This window comes from Capra hircus, chromosome 11 (assembly GCF_001704415.2).
Source record: "Capra hircus breed San Clemente chromosome 11, ASM170441v1, whole genome shotgun sequence".
NCBI lineage: Eukaryota > Metazoa > Chordata > Mammalia > Artiodactyla > Bovidae > Capra > Capra hircus.
The window spans coordinates 104,192,642-104,213,677 of record NC_030818.1 but is presented as its reverse complement, the minus strand read 5'-3'; the positions used below and the strand labels follow the sequence as shown (position 1 = coordinate 104,213,677).

Here is a 21,036-nt window from a genome sequence, read left to right as displayed (position 1 = left end):
GGAGGGTGACTTCCTGCCACAAGTTGCTCGTTCCCTGCCAGAGCCCCTGCCAACAGGGACACGGATGTGTGAAAAATCGCACAGGACGTAGAGCTGGGGTTTGGGGTGAGGATGGGGCGCGTGGTGGCTGTGGGAGCTGACGCCTGTGAGCGCCCTTTTTTTCTCCCCGGGGATCTGCCTCGCTCCCGGGCCCCCGGGCCCTCCCCTCCAAGCCTCCCTTCCCCTCGCTCCCGGGCTCCCAGGCACGGTCTCGGGCTGGCGCTGGCCCTGGGGCGGGCCCCGAGGCCTGGCGGTGCCTCACGCCCGTGGCGTGTGTCTTACAGAAGAAGATGGACAGCCGGGAGTACCCGGACGCGCAGGGCTTCGCGGCCGACATCCGGCTGATGTTCTCAAACTGCTACAAGTACAACCCCCCGGACCACGAGGTGGTGGCCATGGCCAGGAAGCTGCAGGTGAGCCCGGCGCTGGCGGGCGGCGCCACTCGGGGAGGGCGTCGGGAGCATCCAGCCGGGGAAGGCGCAGGGTTGGGGGGTCCCGGGACCTCACCCATGAGCCCGGCGCTGGTGGGCGGCGCCGCGTTGGGGAGGGCGTCGGGAGCATCCAGCCGGGGAAGGCGCAGGGTTGGGGAGTGTCCCGGGACCTCACCCACGAGCACGTTTCTCTTGAGTGGTGGCTGAGTGGCCGCCAGGCCCTGGGCCTGCTCCCCAGGGATGAGGCGGCCCACCAGCCAGTCCCCGCCTCTGGGGAGCGCAGGCTCTGGTGGGCAGCAGCGCAGAGGTGGGCCCACAGGCGTTCTGGGGGGCTGGGGGCAGAGAGGAGGCTGCTCCGTGCGCGTCGCTGCGTGCCGGGGCCCGCGGCTGTCCTGCCAGGCAACGGCTCGTGGCTTTGCTGATGACATGGGAGCGTGGGGCCTGCGGGGAAGTGCAGACTGGCCTTCAGTGGCGGGCCCTTGCGTGTGTGCACAGATCTCGCACACGCCTCGAGTGTGTGTGTGCCCACGCGCGTGCTCGTCTGCCAGTCTGCAGGCTGACCCGGGCTTCCGTGGGGGCCGGCGCGCGGAGTCTGCTCTCTCTGCCACCACCTGGGCTGTTTGCGACCCCGTGGACTCCAGCCCGCCAGTCTTGTCTGTCCCTGGGATTCTCCAGACAAGAATGCTAGAGTGGGTTTCCATTCTCCAGGGGATTTTTCCCCACCCAGAAATCGAACCCAGGTTCTCCCACAATGCAGGCAGATTCTTTACCTTTTGAGCAACCAGGGAATCCCTTTGTAAATAAGAGCACCTATATTTCACATGGGATAAAATCAGAAAGCCTTCTGTTTAGAAGAAAGTGAGGCCCTGTGGACGTGTGTTCTGTGTCAGGAGCTCTCTTTTCACGGGACCTAGCGTGGTGTTCTGTTAAGGCACCCCCCATCTCTTGCTCAGAACCTTTTGTAAACCTTGTACAGTCACTCGGACACGTCCTTGCTCACCCAGCCCCAGACGGGGGTGCAGGGGTCCTCCTCCTGGGCCTCTGGGTCCTGGTCCCCCCCTTCCTCCTGCCTGGGGGCGCTGGCTGCTGCTGGCTCCCGCTGGGGTGGGCGCAGAGCCGTCCTGGGGTCCCAGGGCTCCCAGAGGGAGCCGCCCGGACCCACGGTTTCAGACCCCGGCCCGGACCCCAGAAGGCTCTGCCCAGCCCTGTGCGCTCACTGCTCTTTGATGCCCCGAACCTTGTAAGTTGCCCCATGAGGAAGCCAGGCGGCCCATGGGCCAAGGGCAGTGGCTGGTTCTGGTCCAACTGAAGGGGGTCTCCCCGGTGTGGGACCCTACCTGCTGATGACTGTGGTTCTGATCCCACGTAACGGGGTCTCCCCGGTGTGGGACCCTACCTGCTGATGACTGTGGTTCTGATCCCACGTAACGGGGTCTCCCCGGTGTGGGACCCTACCTGCTGATGACTGTGGTTCTGATCCCACGTAACGGGGTCTCCCCGGTGTGGGACCCTACCTGCTGATGACTGTGGTTCTGATCCCACGTAACGGGGTCTCCCCGGTGTGGGACCCTACCTGCTGATGACTGTCGTGACCCCGCAGTTGGGTCAGAGCCCGACTCTGCAGCAGTCTGAGGCCTACCAACCCCCACCCCCACCAGGACAGAGCAGGCCGGACCGAGGTGGCCACGTGCCTCCTGCGTGTTGCTGCCTGGGCTCCAGCAGGAGATTCTGGGGGACCAGGACCCGGAGCAGCTCCTCCCAGAGCTGGACACCCGCTCGTGTGGCTCCGTGTGTGAGCCAGGCGTGTGTGGCGTCAGGCACAGGAGCCAGGCGGGGAAGGCTCACTGCCTGCCGTTCAGCCTGTCTGAGATGAGCCTGGGCTGCCAGGGGGAGGGGGTATCTTCGCTGAGCATGCTCCCACCAGGGAGGGAGCCTTCGCTGAGCGTGCTCCCACCAGGGAGGGGGGCTTTTGCTGAGTGTGCTCCCAGGGCTGTGCAGGAGCTGCTGGCAGTTTTGACTGAACTGGACCCTTTGAGCCAGCTCTTGGACCCCGCCCCAAGAACGAGGTGGGATGCTCCAGTGATGCCACCGGGCAGAGAGATGGGAGAGCGTGAGTGGCTCTCAGACCCGGTGTCGGGGGCCCAGGAGAGGCCCGGGCTCCCGGGCAGGCCTCTCACTGTCTGGCAGTAGGTGGCAGCCTTGGAGCCGGAGCGGAAAGGACTTGCCTGTCTTTTACAGGAGGCAGGCACTTGGGTGCCCGCTCCTGCAGGGCTGTGTCCGCAGCTGCTGGCCCTGTGCCCCTAGTCCGGGGCCGCGCTCACTGCCTGGGAGGGAGGGTCAGGGAGGGAGGCAGGGAGCAGGCGCCCTGGGCAGGCCTGGCCGTCTCCCCGCGCCCCGGGGCTGCCCACAGGTGCTGGGACCCAGGCTGCCCCTGCTCTCCCTCAGGACGTGTTTGAGATGCGCTTCGCCAAGATGCCAGACGAGCCAGCGGAGGTGCCTGCCCTGCCCGCGCCTGCAGCCCCCGTGGTCAGCAAGGGCGTGGAGAGCAGCCGCAGCAGCGACGAGAGCTCGTCGGACTCGGGCAGCTCGGACTCGGAGGAGGAGCGCGCCACGCGGCTGGCGGAACTGCAGGAGCAGGTGGGCGGCCATGCGGGACGGGGGGCTCGGGCAGGGCCGTGGCCCTTCCCCACCGGCCCCTGACCCGAGGTCTGCCCCAGCTGCCGCCCCGCCCCCAGCCACAGCCGTCCTTGCCTGGTGTGGCTGGGAGGGGACCCGGGAAAGGCGTCAGCTCCAGGGCCCCCTTGCCAGTGCCCACAGGCCTGGGGCCCCGTGAGCCCGCCTGCGTTGGGATGTCCCTGGAGCCTCTTCTGCTCCAGAAAGGTCTGCAGGGGCTGCAGTCGCGCGGCCCCCAGAGCCTGCCTCTCGGAGGCGGAAGCTGGGCTGTCCTGCTTCCGCCTCTGACCCCGGAGGTTTGCTCCCACCCCCTTCATGCTCCTTCTGTGCAAGACGGGAGCAAGAGGTGCTAGATTCCCGGGGGGCCCTCTGGCAAGGAGGAGACGGTGAGTAGCGGTGATTCTGCCACAGCCCAAGGGGCTGGGCGGCTGAGCTGAGCCCCATGGGGGCTCACGGGCTGGGGTCGGCGTGCGCAGCGTCCCCATCCTGCCCGTCCACCTGCTGAAGGCTGGGGTCACCATTTCCTCACCTGTGGAGCGTGGCTCCCAGAGCTCCTGGGCGCCCTGAGGGGCTGCTGGGGTGAGGGGCGTGTGGAGTGCGTGCACGCTGCCCGCCGCCTGCAGGCCTCGTTCGGTGTTGGCTGCCGGCCCTGCGCAGTATTCGCGCCGCAGTCCTGCCGTGTGACACCCCGGTGGCTTGCCCACGAGCTCGGCTGTGGATGTTCTCCCCGGGGTAGGCGGTTTAAGCGCCTTCCTGGAGCATCTCCCTCCACCCAGCCCGGAGTCCTCACCCGGCGGCCCGTGTCTTCCAGCTGAAGGCCGTGCACGAGCAGCTGGCCGCCCTGTCTCAGGCGCCAGTGAACAAGCCAAAGAGAAAGAAGGAGAAGAAGGAGAAAAAGAAGAAAGACAAGGACAAGGAGCGGCACAAGGTCAAGGCCGAGGACGAGAAGCGGGCCAAGGCCGCCCCGCCCGCCAAGCAGGCCCCGCAGAAGAAGGCGCCCGCCAAGAAGGCCAGCAGCACCACCGCTGCCGGCAGGTGGGCTCCGCGCCCAGCGGGCTGGGCACCGGCTGGCGGGGGTGCTGGGCGCGGGGCTCTGGATGCCGGGCTGTTGGGAGAAAGGGCGGTGTGGGGGCATTGGTGGGCCTCGTCTTGCCCCCCTTGTGGGGAGACCGTAGGGACCCAGCGAGGGCTCCGCCGGGCGTCAGGAAGGGTATGGGCTCTAGAGGGCAGAGCTCCACTCCCGGGGGGCTGGCCTCAAGACAGGCGTGGAGACCTCTAGAGTCGCGGTCTTGGGGACGTTTTCCTGATCTGGGCAGGGGTTTTCTTTGGGGGTGTGTTGGGCTCTGGGCACCCCGTTCCCAGGTCACCTGGTACGTGCAGGGTCAGGAGGGGGTGGTGCCCCTCAGTGAACAGCTCCTTGGGCTCCACAGCTTTTCCTTGGTTCCCGCCGAGGCCCGGTGCCGCCCTGAGGATTGCTGGCAACAGACGGGCGGGGACGGCACGGGGAGGTGTGTGGGGCCCAGGGGCTCCTCCCAGGAGGGGGGCGAAGCCTCCCCAGGTGAGGAGACCTCCGTAGACCGCCTCCATCCAGCTGCACAGACGGGCAGGATGGAGATCGAGGAGCCGGGAGGGGCAGCAGGCATACAGCTGTGCCGGGGAGGAGGACGTGTCCCTCGTGGGGACCGGGACAAGCGGGGCGCCGCCCAGGAGGCCTGGGAGGAGGGGAGTTGAGGCTGCGGAGGCTGACGGGCTTCGTTCAGGGGCTCGCGGCTCATCCTCTGAGCAGATGAAGCCGGAGCGGAGGAGGGAGGCGCAGGGGGCAGAGTGGGCAGAAGGACACCCCTGGAGGCTGGCGCGGTCCTGTGGACAGGAGGGGCCGGCGTGCCCATTGGCTGGGGTGGAGGCCTGTAGCTTCGAGAGCTGTTGGTGCGGCCGAGTGGACTGGCTTTGGTCCCTGGATGGAGGAGGGGCCGGTGGAGCGCGGGGCCTGGGCTCCGGCAGCGGGCGGGCAGTGAGCGCCGTCAGGGCTTGTCCGTGCCTCCCGCTTGTGGGGAGGCAGGAATCGGCGCCCTGTCCTGTCTCTGGTTTTGGCGTCAGTGGGCTGCCGGCCTCCGCGGTGCCTGGGGAGGTGCTCTCCCTCCGCCGTCTCCTGGGGCGGGCTTGCAGAGCTGGCGTCCTGCCCCTTGTTTTGTCGTTGGCTGTCCTGGGTCCTCGTTGCTGGAGGGGGTCTGCTCGCGAGTTGCAGGGTTGGGCTTCTCCCTGCAGTGGCTGCCCTGCCGTGCGCTGCAGGGCTGGTGGCCCCCGGGCTCTGGAGCACGGGCCCGGTAGTTGTGGCGCGTGGGGTCTTCCCCGACCAGGGGTCGAACCCGTGTCTCCTGCCTCCGCACGTGGATTCTTTACCACGGAGCCATGGGGGCGGATTCTTAAGTGTGCCAGACGGTTCACCGTGAACCCATCTAGACCTGGGGTTTCGCGGTGGGAAGGTCTTCAGCCGTGAGTGCGGCCCTTTCAGTAGGTACAGGGAGTCCGGTTACTGGCTTGGCCTGTGTTCTCTCATCGAGGTGGGTTGGTTTGTAACGCCCCCTCTTCTGCAGGGTCTGTACCAGTGTGCCTTTTTCCCCGTTCCTTGTGTCCGTAATTCGCGCCTGTTTCCGGGTGAATCTGGAGAACCTGGTCAGTTCTGTTCGTTGTGTGAAGCACCAGCGTTTGGCGTCCTCGCCTTCTCTGTTCTCTTCCCTTCATCTCGGTCTGTCTTGTATCATTTCCCTCTGCTTGATATGGACTTAATTTGCTTTTCTTTTTTCTAGCTTGAAAGTAGAAGCTTAGATGATTGATTTTTTTCCCCTCTTTCTTTGTTCTGTGTTTCGGCCCTGAGCCGCGCGGGATCTTAATCCCCTGACCAGAGGTCAGACCTGCTCCCCTGCAGTGGAAGCCCAGTCCTAACCACTGAAGTTCCAGACTTTTTCCGTATGAGCGGCCGACGCTACGAGTCTGCGTCTAAACACTGCTTTGGCTGTGTGTTCCCCACAGTGTGATTTGTTGTGGTTTCATTTACGTTCAAAACGTTTTTTAAGTCTCTTCAGGTTTCCTTCTTGACCACGGGTATTTAAAAGTATGTTTTACCTTACAGATATCTGGAGACTTTTCAAGATATTTTTCAGTTACTGATTTCCAGGGTCAGAGAACATACTTTGCGTGTTTTCAGCATTTTGAAATTTTTGTTAGGATCTGTTTTACGGCCCAGAACGTGGCCTGTCTGGGCCAACGCTCCATGCACACGCGGAAAGAATGTGTCTTCTCCTGCTGTTGGGTGGGACACTGTATAACTGTCAGTCAGAAGATTTTAAAAATTTTTAAAAGAAGGGACACAAATGAATTTACTGGCAAACAGAAACAGACTCACCAACTTGGAGAATGACTTTATGGTTGGCGGGGAGGGGACAGGTGGAGGAGAGGGCTAGCCTGGGAGTTTGGGATTGACGTGCGCACACTGCTTAGATAGCTGGGCTTCCCTGGTGGTTCAGTGGCGAAGAATTCGCCTGCTGGTGCAGGGTACACGGGTTCAAGCCCTGATCCGGGAACCTCCCATGTGCCGTGGAGCAGCTTAGCCCGTGTGCCGTGACCACCAAGGCCCACACACCCTCGAGCCCACACTCTACGACAAGAGAGGCCGTCACAAAGGTCCACTCACAGCTAGAGAAAGCCCACACGCGGCGGCAAAGACCCAGCATAACCAAAAAGAAATGAATCACATGGAGGAAATGGGGGGGAAAGTAAATAGCTAACCAACTAGGGCCTGCAGTGTAACACAGGAGACTCTCCTCGCTATTCTGTGATGGCATAAGCGGGAGAAGAGTTTGAAGAGTATAGAGACGTGTATATGTAAGAAAAAGAAAGTTAGTTTAGTTGATAGTGGTGCTGGGGTCGTCTGTATCCTTGCTGGTTGGTTCCGTTAATTATCGAGAGAAAATCATTGATTTCGCTACGGAGAATTGCGTGTTTCCCTATTTCCCTTGACTTCTGCCAGTTTTGTCTATATATCTTGGAGCTCGGTTTCAGATGAGCAGGCACGTTGAGCTGTGCTGCCTTCTTGGCCAGCTGACGTTTTTTCGTTACAACAGTGTTTCTCTTTTTCCCGATAATATTCCTTTTCTGAAGTCTGCTTTGTCTGAGGTTGTTACAGCTGCTGGAGTTTTGATCGATTAACATATACATGGTATATCTTCCCCCTATCTTTTTACTTCTAACCTACCTCTTCTATTTTAAAGAGGGGTTTGTGTAGACAGCCTAGAAGTTGGGTCTTGGTTCTTACCCCGTCTGACCATCTCTTCCTTTTAGTTGGTATGTTTAGACCATTTGTCTTTGATGTAATTATTGATTCAGTTGGATTTTCGTCTGTTGTTCACTGGCTCAGTTGTGTCTGACGCTTTCTGACCCCGTGGACTGCAGCACGCCAGGCCTCCCTGTCCATCGCCAACTCCCAGAGCTTACTCAAATTCATGTCCATTGAATTGATGACGCCATCCAACCATCTCATCCTCTGTCGTCCCCTTCTCCTCCTGCCTTCAATCTCTCCCAGCATCAGGGTCTTTTCTCATGAGTCAGCTCTTCCCATCAGGCGGCCAAAATATTGGAGCTTCAGCATCAGTCCCTCCAATGAGTATTCAGGGTTGATTTCCTTTAGGACTGACTGGTTTTATCTGCTTGGAGTCCAGGGAACTCTCAAGAGTCTCTTCCAGTACCACAGCTTGAAAGCATCAATTCTTCGGCCCTCAGCCTTCTTTATGGTCCAGCTCTCACATCCATACACGACTCCTGGAAAAACCACAGCTTTGACTAGATGGGCCTTTGTCAGCGCAGCGACGTCTCTACCTTTAAGTCGCTGCCCAGGGCTTCTGTCCACCATCACGCTGATTTCTGTGCATCCCTCAGCTGCCCCCCTGCCCCGTCTCTCGCCTTCTTTGCTTGAATACGGAGGTCTGGCCTGTTGCACTTGCTGCCTCTGTGGGGCGTCGAGGGGGGCTGCCCGCCGTGGCTGTCTCCTGGCCAAGGCCTCCCTGAGCTGGAGGGGCCTCTGAGCTCTGAAGCAGGGTTTCCGCGTCCCTGGAGGTGCAGGTGTGTCCCGGGCAATGGCCCGGTTCCTCTGCCTGGGTGCCACTGGGGCTGCTCCTTGGAAAGACAGCCTGGTCCTGGAGAAGACGAGGGCCAGTGGGCGAGCGTCGGTGTCTTGGGGGTGGAGCTCCGCGGAGGGTGGGGGCCGGGATGCCGCGCCGTGACGCCCCTTGCCTTCTGCCTCAGACAGCCGAAGAAGGGCGGCAAGCAGGCGTCAGCCTCCTACGACTCGGAGGAGGAGGAGGAGGGGCTGCCCATGAGCTATGACGAGAAGCGGCAGCTGAGCCTGGACATCAACCGGCTGCCCGGGGAGAAGCTGGGCCGCGTGGTGCACATCATCCAGTCGCGGGAGCCCTCGCTGCGGGACTCCAACCCCGACGAGATCGAGATCGACTTCGAGACCCTGAAGCCCACCACGCTGCGGGAGCTGGAGAGATACGTCAAGTCTTGCTTGCAGAAAAAGCAGAGGAAGCCTCTCTGTAAGTTGCCGGGGCCGAGCGTGTTTCTGCGGCCCACCTCTGTCTGTCTGCTGCCCACCCTCCACCCTGCACCGTCCCTCCTTCCACCCCGGAGCAGAAAGCCAGGCAGCCCCGAGAGTCGTGGGGGGCCAGGCAGTGGGTCGCGGCCCAGGGTTCCTCCCCCGCCTTTTGCCTTGTGCCCCCAGGATGCAAGGGCACAGTGTCCGTCTGCTCACCTCGGGATGGGGGCTTAGCTGAGACTGGCTGCCAGCCGCTCCCCAGCCAGAGCCCGTCTTCCCCCTACTCCTGGGCAGCTGAGCAGCGCTCGAATGCCCCGGCCTTCAGTAAAGCAGGCGAGACCCTCGAATTAGCCCCCAGCCCCTGGGCAGGTGGGCAGCGCTTGTATGCCCGGCCTTCAGTAAAGCAGGCGAGACCCCCAAATTAGCTCCCAGCCCCTGGGCAGGTGGGCAGTGTTTGTATGCCTGGCCTTCAGTAAAGCAGGCGAGACCCCCGAATTAGCTCCCAGCCCCTGGGCAGGTGGGCAGCGCTTGTATGCCCAGCCTTCACTAAAGCAGGTGAGACTCCCGAATTAGCCCCCAGCCCCTGGGCAGGTGGGCAGCGCTTGTATGCCCGGCCTTCAGTAAAGCAGGCGAGACCCCCGAATTAGCTCCCAGCCCCTGGGCAGGTGGGCAGCGCTTGTATGCCCGGCCTTCACTAAAGCAGGCGAGACCCCCGAATTAGCCCCCAGCCCCTGGGCAGGTGGGCAGTGCTTGTATGCCTGGCCTTCACTAAAGCAGGCAGGGCCCCGGGGGTCGGCTCCAGCCACGTTCACTCAGATGCTGGCTAAGGCCCTCCATTTAGGGCCTGACTGCAGGTCACCTGTCAGTGGTTCCCTGCCTGAGCAGACTGGGGTTGCGGGTCCAAAGGACTCCCGGGGCAGACGAGTGCACTGGCTCAGGAGCCACTGGATGGGGATGAGTCGCTGCCTGGGTCAGTGGGAGGGAGGGCAAGCCCCAGGCAGCCCCAGGCAGCCCTGAGGAACACTCAGGGTGCACTGCTCCTGCGTGTGGGCCCCTGGGCCACTTGCGCCTCACTCGCTCTGAGAGGGGCAGCCTTCTGGATGGGGCATCTTGTTGCCCTCTGCGGTCCTGGCACATTTGACCCTCCATAAGTGGCCTGTGGACTCAGTGGTGCTGGCGCAGGTGTGCCAGGCGGTGGACAGAGCTCCAGGGTGGAGCCTTGGGAGGGCCTCGGCCACAGTGAAGGAAAGCCAGGAGTTGGAGGAGGGGTGGGGTCAGGGCTTCAAGTCACTGCGACCTGCAGCAGGGGGCGGTCAGTCCCACCTCAGGAGTTCTGTGACAGTTCCGGAGCTTTGCCTGTGGCAGGGGCTCCGTCCAGGTGGGCAGGGGCACCGCCTTGGGGGGCTGGGCGTCCGCCCACCCCCCCTGCCGCAGCCACAGTGCCCTGCTCTCCCGTAGCCACGAGCGGGAAGAAGCAGGCAGCCAAGTCGAAGGAGGAGCTGGCTCAGGAGAAGAAGAAGGAGCTGGAGAGGCGGCTGCAAGATGTCAGCGGGCAGCTGAGCAACAGCAAGAAGCCAGCCAAGAGAGGTAGGGCAGCCCCCGCGCCACTCGGGGCGGGGGAGAGGGCCGCGGGCTTGAGCTGTGGCTCCGCTGCATGGCACGCTGTGTGTCCCAGAGGAGGCTGTCGACCCCCCGAAACCCTGATCTCCTTACCTGCGGATGGGGCTCCGAGGCTGAGCAGGTGGCAGGCATGTGGGAAAGCGGCACTCTGCGGAGCTCCTGGGAGCGGCCGTTTTGGAAGGGCCCAGCCGTGGTCTGTCGGGGGCCGGACTCCGTGACATGGGAGGGACTAGGGTCCCACCCTGCAGCTTCAGAGGGTCCTGGCCCCCAGCAGTGAGCTTCCTGGTTGCACCCAGAGAGGAATACTAGTGCCCAGCAAGTTAGCCAGCATGGTGGGCAGGGAGAGGGGCCGACTTCCCGCCCCAGACCACGTGCTTTGTGGACTCTGGGATCTCGGTTTTGGTGAGCAGGTGCTTTGACTCCTTGCCTCCTTTCTCTGGAGCCTGTAAGAAAAGGCACGTCCCTTTCTTCCTACCCGGGTGGTGGTCAGATTTGAGGCTCAGTCTTGGCCATGTAGCAGCCAGCTGCCACGGCCTTGCCTGGCCCTGCTTGCCCGGTGCCAGGGTGGGCCTTGGGGCCCGCCCCCTGCCACCGACGGCTGAGGGTTCCCTTGGATCAACCCCGGGGAGGGCGGGGCAGGTGGGCATGCGGTTACGGCTCAGAGCCACCTGCCCGGGGGGACGGCCCGCCCCCTCGGCCCGTCAGTGCCTCTCGGTTGGCGGCACTCACTTCTTCCCAGGCCCAAGTGCATTCGGCTTTGCTAGCCTCTGAGCTGGTTCTGCTCCCACTTCTGACACCAGCTGTGTGAGTTCCTCTCACACCAGTTCTCCAGGCTCCAGCACGAGCTGGGCGTCCAGCTGTTCAGTTCAGTACGCTGTGTCCTCGGGGATGGTGCAGAACCTGCAGGGTGAGGGCTCAGATGCCAGGTACAAGTCCCCGGCCTCTCCCGTGCCTCTGACTGCCGGGCTGTGAATCAGGAACCCCCGGCACCCTCTGCTCAGGTGGGGACACTCGCTGGAGAGGCTCACAGAACTCGGGAGTCCTGAGTCTGAATTGCACGGTGGTTTGTCATAAAGGCTACAGCTCGGGAAAGCCAGGTGGGCGAGAGGCTGCGTCTGGGGCTCAGGTCAGGGGTCGGGCGCCTCTCCCAGCGCCTGGAAGCCCTTTGCGTCGGGGGGTTTCTCTGGAGCTCAGTCTCCTCCAGCTCCCTCCCTTTGGAGGGAATGGACGCCCAGCTTGTGTTGGAGCCTGGAGAACTGGTGTGAGAGGAACTCACGCATCTGGTGTCAGAAGTGAGAGCAGAACCAGCTCAGTCCAGTCGCTCAGTCGTGTCTGACTCTTTGCGACCCCATGAATCGCAGCACGCCAGGCCTCCCTGTCCATCACCAGCTCCCGGAGTTCACTCAGACTCACGTCCATCGAGCCATCTCACCCTCTGTTGTCCCCTTCTCCTCATGCCCCCAATCCCTCCCAGCATCAGAGTCTTTTCCAATGAGTCAACTCTTCGCATGAGGTGGCCAAAGTACTGGAGCTTCAGCTTTAGCATCATTCCTTCCAAAGAAATCCCAGGGCTGATCTCCTTTAGGATGGACTGGTTGGATCCCCTTGCAGTCCAAGGGACTCTCAAGAGTCTTCTCCAACACCACAGTTCAAACGCATCAATTCTTTGGTGCTCAGCCTTCTTCACAGTCCAACTCCCACATCCATACATGACCACAGGAAAAACCATAGCCTTGACTAGATGGACCAGCTCAGAGGCCAGCAAAGCCGAATGCACTTCGGCCTGGGAAGAAGTGAATGGCAGTTCCCTCCCCTCAGAGACGGTGGCCACTGGGGGGGTTGGCAGGGTGGGGCGGTGGGGGGGGAAGCTGAAAGTTCCCGCCCTCCAGTCACATGGTCTTCCTGGTGACCAGCCAGTGCCGAGGCTCTCAGGGGGTCCCACCCCAGTCACTCATTCGCTTAAACTCGGGGGTGATCTAAAGGGCCCCACTCAGGAGGTCTTGGGGGATCTGGGAGCCCTGTGCCAGGGACAGGTACAGGCATCAGACAGACTCCCCGCAGCCTCACCAACACGCTGACTCGCTTCAGCGGATCTGTTAGCATTTCTCAGGTCCCCAGGTCTGGGTTGGGGGGGGCTGCAGGAAAGGCGGCGGGGGCGGCGGGCCGGTGCGGGGGTGCGCGCCGCTCACCTGTGCGTCTCCCCCAGAGAAGGCGGGCTCCGCCGCGTCCGGGGGGCCCTCGCGGCTCAGCAGCAGCAGCTCCTCCGAGTCCGGCAGCAGCAGCACGAGCGGGTCCAGCTCCGACAGCAGCGACTCCGAGTGAGCCCTGGGCGCGCGGCTCGGGCCGCCGCCGCCGCCGGGACGCCGCGGCGCTCCCCCCGGCGGTTAATATACTCCTTTCGCTCCATGGTGTGCAGGCTCTCTTTCACTTCAGTGTTATGGTATCTTCCAGTTCTGGCTTTAATAGGTCAACCGAGATCTTTCTGTGTGTGTCCATTAGACTTTGAGAAGCTGTGAATCGGCATCAGGTCTTTGCTCCGTAACTGAACTCAAGTCCCTTGGAGATGCCGGCTTCAGACGCTAACGTGATAACCGTAGGAAGCGTGTGAGGTGTGGTCTGAAGGTGCTTGCAGAACCCCTTTCCTTACACCCGACCTGGTCTGTAGCCCCAGCGAGAATGTCTCCCGCGGAAATGTCTCGGACGTGGTGCCGCACAGGAAGGCTGTTGGCTTCGCCGACGGGGGTCTGTCTCCGTCTCCGAGCGCCCTGGGCCCTGACCCTCACGCCGAGGGCAGCTCTTTCTCTTTCTGCAGGGGCTGCGGACAGCCAGGCCCGCCCCTGCCATGAGTGAGGGCCAGGGCGGGGTCCCCTCGGCCCCCAGCCCGAGCTCCTGCGGGTGGGGAGCCGACGAGGGGGCGTGCAGAGGAGCCGTCTCTCTGATCTCCCGGGATGTTGGGAGCTCCTGGGAGGAACACGGTGGCTGCGTGGGCAGCGCAAGGGTTCCCAAACACTGAAACTTTTACCTCAACTTTGAAAAAAAAATAGAGAAAAGATTTAAAAAAAAAAAAGGAGACTCTTTTTGTAAGGTTCAGCAATTTTCTACGAAAGGCCAGCCCCACGCGTGTCCCCAGCCCAGCCGCTGCCACGCACTCCGGAACCATCGTCCCAGTCTCGTGTATATATGAATATTTTATTTATTAGCATCATTGGTCTTTTTTTTTTAAAAAAAAAAAGAAAGAAAAACAAAACCGCAAAAGAAATGCATTTTAGAAACGAGAAACAGAGGTGCAGAGACGCAGGCCTTTTCCGTGGTGTGAGGGGAGCCCAGGCCCCGCGGGCCGCGGGCCGCCCGCCCAGGTGCTACCGCCTCCTGCCCCTGCGCGGTGCTGAACCTCATCTGCGTGCTCGTCTCGGGGCTGCGGGGTTTCTGTTCTCGTTCTTTCTCGTGTGTGTGCGTGCGTGTGCGTGTGTGTGTGTGTGAAATCTGGAGACTCACAGGTAATAGACAACTTCCGGCTGCAGCACATTCTCATTTTTTTTTTTTAATTTCGTTTAGTTCTTTTATATTCACTTCTGGTCTCTCTTAGGACTGTTTTAAAAAGGACTTCGATTTAGGGAACCCCAGTTATATAATATAAACTTTGTAATCTGCAAGAAAAAGAAATGTATAGTAAATCTAAGTCTTGATTTTTACCTTTCTATTGTAAAAAAAAAAAAAAAAAAGTAATAATAATATACAGAGTTTAACAGAAGGTTATGTTTCGGTTTTGTTTTCTCCAGAGGCTGCCGTAGGGCCCTGAGCGCGGGGTACCCACCACACCACCTGCCTAGCTCGGAGCCGCGTGGCTCTGGCCAAGGGTTCATGGCCCCCAGTGGGGCATCCCTCATCCCCACCTCCAGGGAGGGGGCGGCCCCTGCTGCCCCACCACATCTCCCAGCCACCAGCCGGCAACGGCCTGGCCCGGCTCTTGCTGGCCTGGTCTTTCTCCAGGCTGGAGGACCCTCTGGCCCCAGGAAGGCTCCCTCCCTCAAGACTGCATGGGGTCTCCCGGCTCATGAACTTCTCAGTTAGCACAGAAATGATGGGACCTCACCGAGGCAGATCTACCCTGGTGGCTCAGAGGTTAAAGCGTCTGCCTCCAATGCGGGAGACCAGGGTTCAATCCCTGGGTCGGGAAGATCCCCTGGAGAAGGAAATGGTAACCCACTCCAGTATTCTTGCCTGGAGAATCCCATGGATGGAGAAGCCTGGTAGGCTACAGTCCACAGGGTCACAAAGAGTCGGACACGACTGAGCGGCTTCACTTACTCACCGAGGCAGGGGCTAGGGGTGGGGCTGGGGGCAGCCCAGCCGCTTGTCCGAGGTCGCGTTCTTCCTGACAGCCCTTCTGGATAGATCAGGGCACTAGCTGTTGGTGTCCTAACAGGTGGTAGTTCTAAAAATTCCTAATGTTCACTTGGATGCCACCAACCTTGATGGCCAAGGAGCCCTCGGATGGGGTAGGACTCTGACGAAACGTAGATGGGGGCGTGCCATTTTTCTGACTGCCGCTGATTCTGACCTTCGGTGAGTGTGGAGCCAGTTCATTCAACTTTTCATTGTAATAAAAACATAAACGGATTTTAAACTTGCCATTTTTTAAAAAGCTGCCCTGTTTTTCAAAGGTGTTTTCTAAACAGATCTTTAATGGAATAAAAACTATTACTTTAAGGACTTGGTACACGCTGGAGGGTCTTGAAGCAGGATCTCATGGGCGACGGGCAGCAGGCACAGGTCTGCGTGACAAGCAGATCCAAGCCAAGGGGCCTGGAGGTGCTGGGAGTTGCCGGGGGTGCCCTCCAGCTGCCAGTGGGGAGGGCCGCCCTTGCCAGCCGCTCTGTGGGGGACAGGGGGCCCCAGTGCTGGGCGTGGTGGGAGCGGTTCCTGTCCGCTGGTTTCCGGGTGCAAGAGGGGTTCTCAGCCACCTCCGCTCCTTTCCGCTGAAAGATCCGCTGGCTCTGATGCTGCCGGAGAGCTGAGCGATGCAGGTCATTGTTTGTTTTTTTTTTTTCTTAGGCTTTCTGTCCAGACTCAAAACTGATTTCAGAGTTTTGGGGGGACTCCCTCCACCCCCTGACGTCAGCCTATGGGTGTTTGCTGTTTTCATTTCCCCTGTGTTGGGCAAGTGAAATTGTTCTAGTTTCCCTAGAACTAGAGGGCAGCCCGTCGAGGCTTGGGAACCGTGTTCACTGGGTCGCACCCGTGCAGGACTCGAGATCGCGGCTTTCAAACAGTCTCCCCGACCCCTGGGGGCCGAGGGGGTGGCTTTGGCCATGAACTGAACTCCAGAAACCCTTGCTCACTCATCTTGCTTGCAGGCTGTTCAGATGCATTTTTCGTTTTGTTTGCTTTTTCTGTTCTTTTGCCCCGTTCCCATCTTTTACAGGTGTGGTGGGGGTGGGGGGGAGCCCTGCCCACAATGAAGACTTCGTTACAGCCGTGTAGCGCTGCTCCCTGGTGCCGGCGTGACACTTCCAGGAGGTTTTCCTTTTTTTATATTTGAAATGTTACTTTTCTGTATGATGTGCATGCAAGTTCGCCGTAACTTTTCTTACACTTTTTAGTGCCGTTTCTAGTATATTCCTGTGAATGTCAGTTACTGAAAATGAGTCCGATGTAAGTAGCTTTAGCTTGTTTACTGCAGTTCTGGCCTCATCACGACAGAATAAAAGTGGTAGAAAGTACTGTTTCTGGTGATCATGGACCCTTCTCCTGGGGCATTTGTTTTGTTTTCATAATAAAAGAAAAAAGAAAAAAAAGAGGCCCCGTCTCTGCTTTCTGGGCTCCCAGCGCTCCCCTGGCTGGTGTGTGATGGGGGAGGGGTGCCCTCGTTTTAACATCCCGTAGCTCCTGGTGGGAATGCCCGGAGCGTGCCAAAGGGGTCTCAGCCGGCCCAGTGGCTCTGGTCCTCAGCCCAGGTTGGGGAGGCCCCAGGACCTCAGGAGCGCTGTGTGTTGCCTTTTCAGGCCAGTGGCTGACCCGCAGGCACCACCCCCCACCCCCACCGCCCAGCCTGACCATCTGTCTGGCGCTCCCACTGGGCCTTCCGTCTACGCTAAGGCGCTTCCTGAGACCACAGGCATCCAGTGCTCGTCCGGCTGGCCCGAGGATGTTTCCAAGAAACTACATGGGGCAGTGTACACGCTGAGGTTTCTTCCAGGCAGCCTGGAACCCGGCAGCAAGGGATCAAGGTGTCGAGACAAGTGCAGGTTCTGACACTGTTTTCAAAATGTGACTGCTGGAGCCAGGCCTTGCAGTGGGGTGCTGTCCAGGCCCGAGGCCACCCTCCCCTGTATTCCCTTGGCACACGTCACCCAGCCTGAGCCCCCCAAGGTCGGGGACTGAGCACACCTACCTCGGTGTCCCAGCCCCGGCGGGAAGGCCAGGCGCCCAGGCTTCCCTGAGGCAAAGCGGCTCCCGCTCGCCGAGCAGCTCAGTGCCTGCTCTCCTGTCCTGGCCGCCGCCTCTGTGACTGCAGCTGACCAGCCAGGGCCCGCTCCTCGGCCAGTCTAGGGGGAGGCAGAGGCATTCCAGCTAAGTCAGAACTTTGCTTCCTTCCCGACCTGGACTTCAGTCAGAGGACTGCAGAGATGCCGGCAAGGCCCCTCTCCTAGGGGATTCCAGTGTCCCAGCGCCTGGACGGGCGAGCCTTCACTGCACAGGCCCGACTCTACGTGAGACAGGCTTCCTCTTCATCTCCGGGAGCCACTTAAAGGAACTCGGTCTTCCAGCCTCCCGACCGGAGGCGGCAAGCAAGCCGAGGCTCTGTCAGCGAGAACCAGGCTTCTGGCTGGACGTGTGGCCTGTGGGGAATGCAGTCTGACCCAGCCCTTCCCTTCTGGATGCTGTCTGCTGACTAGCTTGCACGCCTGCGTGAGCAACCACGCACACGGAAGCTCTGGATGCGCTGTGTGCACGTCCGGCGGGACGGTCTCTGCCCACCTGTGGGCTCCCCGGAGCGCTGCCTGCCCTGCGGTTCTTAGCAATTGTTACTGTTGTAAACAAAAACCCCAGAAGCCAAGGTAGGATATTATGAACAGACAGATTGAAATTTGGAGTGAGGAAGGAAGGAGCCTCCTGAAGGAGATTTATTTAAAAAGAAAATTCCGCTTCGGCAAGACACCTCTGCATTTGCCTCGCCACACAGACTTTAATTACAGCAAATCCCTTAAAACTGACTCATAAACCTGCCCACACGGAGGGGAGCCGACACGCATCACGCACTGCAGGTGGCCGGGGGCTGCGGCCCTGGAGCAGAGGCTGAGCTGCTGTCTGCTGAGAACCTGCCTATTTCAGCTCTGTGATCAAACCTGAGGTCGCTGTTAGCAGCAGACGTGCAGCTTCATAATGGGGGGCTTCCCCTACCTAAGTTTCCGGATGCCTTTGCCCGCAGCCCCCAGCATCAGGCAGCTAGTGTCGAAGCCATCACGGTGCGTCGCGGGCAGTGATCGCTCTGGTAACTAGACTCAAACCCCAGTCAGTGCCACAGGGTTCCTGCCGAAATGCTGCTGCCAACGACCTGTAAAACCACTGTGGTCCTGCCGGTGGACTTCTGATCCGACATGACGCCAATTCACTGTTTTGGTTTTTTAGATTTGACCCATTCTTCACCAGGCAGAAGGGAATACTAGACACAACCTGTAAGAATGTGAAAAGGCTGTTTGTACCTGGGGTATCTCTCTTGCGTGACTTACTGGGAAGCGTGACCAGGACAGCATCTAGCTGGGCCCAGGCTGTGCCTGCAGGGTCAGGATGGGGTCCAGAAGTCCACCCATCACCCCGACTGTGAGTGGGCGGGGTGCCACCTCTGGGGTTTGGGGGTTCTTCTATCACAGCGCAGCCTTCACATTCCCTGTCAGAATCTCCCAGGGAGGGCTAGGGATCAGCAAGGCGGCCTGGTGCCTGGGCTGATTTTCACCCCAGAATTACATTATAGAACAAAACCTGGACTGCCCCGTGTCCCGAGAGACGTCCAGCTTATTTCTGTCCCGGACGAGGATGGCCTCGTTCCCGTACTGTGAGTACCACATGCTTCGGCTCCTGCTCAGGTACGTCCCGGGCAGCGCGGATGCCAGCTTCTGCTGCTGCTGTTGCCAGACGAGCAGGGAGGTGTCCCGGTACCGGAGCCGGGCGTAGCTTTCAGACAGAGCTTTCTCTGCCAGCGGGACGCGGCCACTCATCACTGGCCAGAACCTCCCCGCGCCTGGGCTCCCGCACAGCTGCCAGCTGCTCTGCACTAAACGCCACTAGTGAAGAAGGCTTGCGGCAGCTCGGCGTGAGGATTCCTTCTTTAGCTTAATGGTCACGAGGAACTCAGGCCATTTGCAGGCAACACCCTATATGAGGGCTCTCTGCGAGGAAACTGCAGAGGAGTCTCCAAGCATTCCGAAGACAGCCAAGAGCCACACGTGAGTCGGCAGGCAGGTCAGCGGAGCCCCAGCCGCAGCGTGCCCCGGTGACGGTTCGTGCTCTGTGTCAGGTGTGCCGATGACAGGGACGAGGCCCTCACCTCGGGCGGGACTTGTCAGGTGTCCACTGCGAGTCTGACACGACCCAGACCGCTGCATCTGAAGATACACATCCGCTGTCCTGCATGAAAAGACATTGTACACTAGGCAGAAACCGACAGCAGCTTCTGTAAGCACTGCCCTCCTGATCTGCGCCTGGGTGAGCCTTCAGCAGTGCAGAGGCGGTCGGATCCCTGCCAGGGGTGTGGAGCCCGCTTTTTGTGCAGAGCTTTCTCCTGGCTAGCCTTCGGCTCCTCCGCAACGTGATGCTACAAAGAAACGAGCCTGCTGTCAGGTGTCGGGAGAGGGAAGGACCTCGGCGGTCCTGGCAGGGCTTAAGGCACGGGATCCTTCTTAACTCTTGGGATCAGAGCCCTTAAACCAAGCCACCCAGCCCCATGCTCCCACTATTTTGGTTGCTTCGCGGTGACGCAATGAGCTTGGGTTTAAGAGGCAGAAGGATGCCTCATCCTAGTTCTTCTGTGAACTATGGGGGTGGTACTGGGGAAACCCCTTGCTGGAGAGCTGAGAAATAAGTTCTAGGAATCTGTCGGGGCGCAGAAAGGACCTGCTCACGCTGGTACCCACCCAGCGCCCCCTTTCTCCTCCGAGCAGCCGGGAGGGCCCTGAACCCGAAGGAAGAATGACGTCGGGGAGAGCCGGACAGGGCGCACCCACAGCGGCCCCAGCCCCGGCTCTCCCGGCCACACGACTTCTCCCTTCAGTGCGGCCCGCGCGCCCGTCGCCCAGCCGCGTCCTCGAAACCCGCCGAGCCCCCGCGGCCCGCCCGCGGCGCGTCCCCGCCGCCTCCCCAGCAGCCTGGGCGCCCCCTCGCCCGGAGGCGCCCCGCAGCCCCCTGTGACCCGGCCCGCGCCCGCCCGCGGCCCGCCCGGTCACCTGGCCCGCGCCCCGGGCCGTCCTGCCCCGGACGCCCGCGCGGCGGGGCCTCGGGGACGCGCTGGGCGGCGCCAGCGGGCGGCGGGGCCGCGTCTCCATGGCAGCGCCGCAGGCATGCCGAGCCGAGCGCCGAGGCCAGGCAGGCGGGCGCGCCGAGCCGGAGCCATCGATGGCTCCGCGGGGCAGGGCCGGGGGCGGGGCTTCCCGCTCGCGCAGAGGCTGCCGCCGGAGCCTGACCTCCCGCCGTTACTGCTGGCCTTTGCACCGTATTGGTTGTCTCTTTGTGTTGCTGCTTGCCTACGTCTGGGGCTTCCCTTGTAGCTCAGCCGGTAAAGAATACGCCTGCGTGCGGGAATCCTGGGTTCAATCCCTGGGTCGGGAAGATCCCTTGGAGAAGGAAATGGCAGCCCACTCCCACAGAAGAGCCTGGTGGGCTGCAGCCCATGGGGTCGCAAAGAGTCGGGCACGACTGGGCGACTAACACACACTCGTGTCCTTCCGCCTCTGCTGCCGCTGTTGCTGCTAGCGTGCTTGCTCCTGGGGACCGACGCAGTTATCTTGTGATAATCACACGTTGTTCCCAGTCCGCTCACCCCTCTCAGCCAGCCGCGTCAGGTCCCCATTCTGGCGCACCCAGCCTCCAAATCGTATTCTAGTAACACTCTCCTTTCGTATCTGCCCCTTCCCTTACTGGACTTTCAGTTTTACGGTTTCCCGCCACTCCAGTGCTCTTGCCTGGAAAATCCCATGGACGGAGGAGCCTGGTAGGCTGCAGTCCATGGGGTCACTGAGAGTCGGACACGACTGAAGTGATTGGCGGTGGCAGCAGTGCTGGCAACTCTAAGGAAGTGGACACAAGGGACGTTCATCCACACCGAGCCGGCCATCATAGGATCCACGTTCTTGACATTCTTTGCAAGGACACAGAACATACACAGAAGCTGATCACAGGCCAGACCATAAATTAGTTTCAATACATTTCAAAGCATATAAGTCCTACCTGGAAAGGGTCGCAGGAAAAACAGCAATAAAAAGATAACTAGAAGAAAACCCATATATTTGATTATTTTGAAATATATTCTCAAGCCCACTCAAGGATACCAAAAAGCAACCTCTGAATTTCTCATGGATCAAAGAGAAACTCACACTACAAATTTTAAACTATTTTAACTGAATGGTGATAAAAATGCAATATATTAAAAATTGTGGGATGCAGTTAAAATCACTCCTGGAGGGAAGT

General features: G+C 60.4%; 1 protein-coding gene and 1 long non-coding RNA gene across 3 annotated transcripts in view; one reads left to right on the top strand and one right to left on the bottom strand.

The window, feature by feature from the left end:
• Window positions 1-14,096, top strand: part of BRD3 (bromodomain containing 3) — a 35,557-nt gene extending 21,461 nt beyond the window's left edge. Inside the window, exons 7-12 of one of the 2 annotated variants that reach the window (XM_018056172.1) lie at window positions 324-452; window positions 2,916-3,107; window positions 3,955-4,178; window positions 8,442-8,734; window positions 10,192-10,320; window positions 12,560-14,096. In XM_018056172.1, the coding sequence (XP_017911661.1) occupies window positions 324-452; window positions 2,916-3,107; window positions 3,955-4,178; window positions 8,442-8,734; window positions 10,192-10,320; window positions 12,560-12,675 (1,083 nt within the window). In that variant the 3' untranslated portion in view covers window positions 12,676-14,096. Of the gene's footprint in view, window positions 1-323; window positions 453-2,915; window positions 3,108-3,954; window positions 4,179-8,441; window positions 8,735-10,191; window positions 10,321-11,177; window positions 11,718-12,559 lie in introns of those variants that run through there. The other variant, XM_018056171.1, reaches the window with a different exon arrangement.
• LOC106502679 lies at window positions 15,392-19,892 on the bottom strand. Its single transcript, XR_001918891.1, has 2 exons — window positions 19,797-19,892; window positions 15,392-19,168 (listed from the first exon to the last, which is right to left on the bottom strand). It is a non-coding gene; the product is annotated as an uncharacterized LOC106502679 (long non-coding RNA).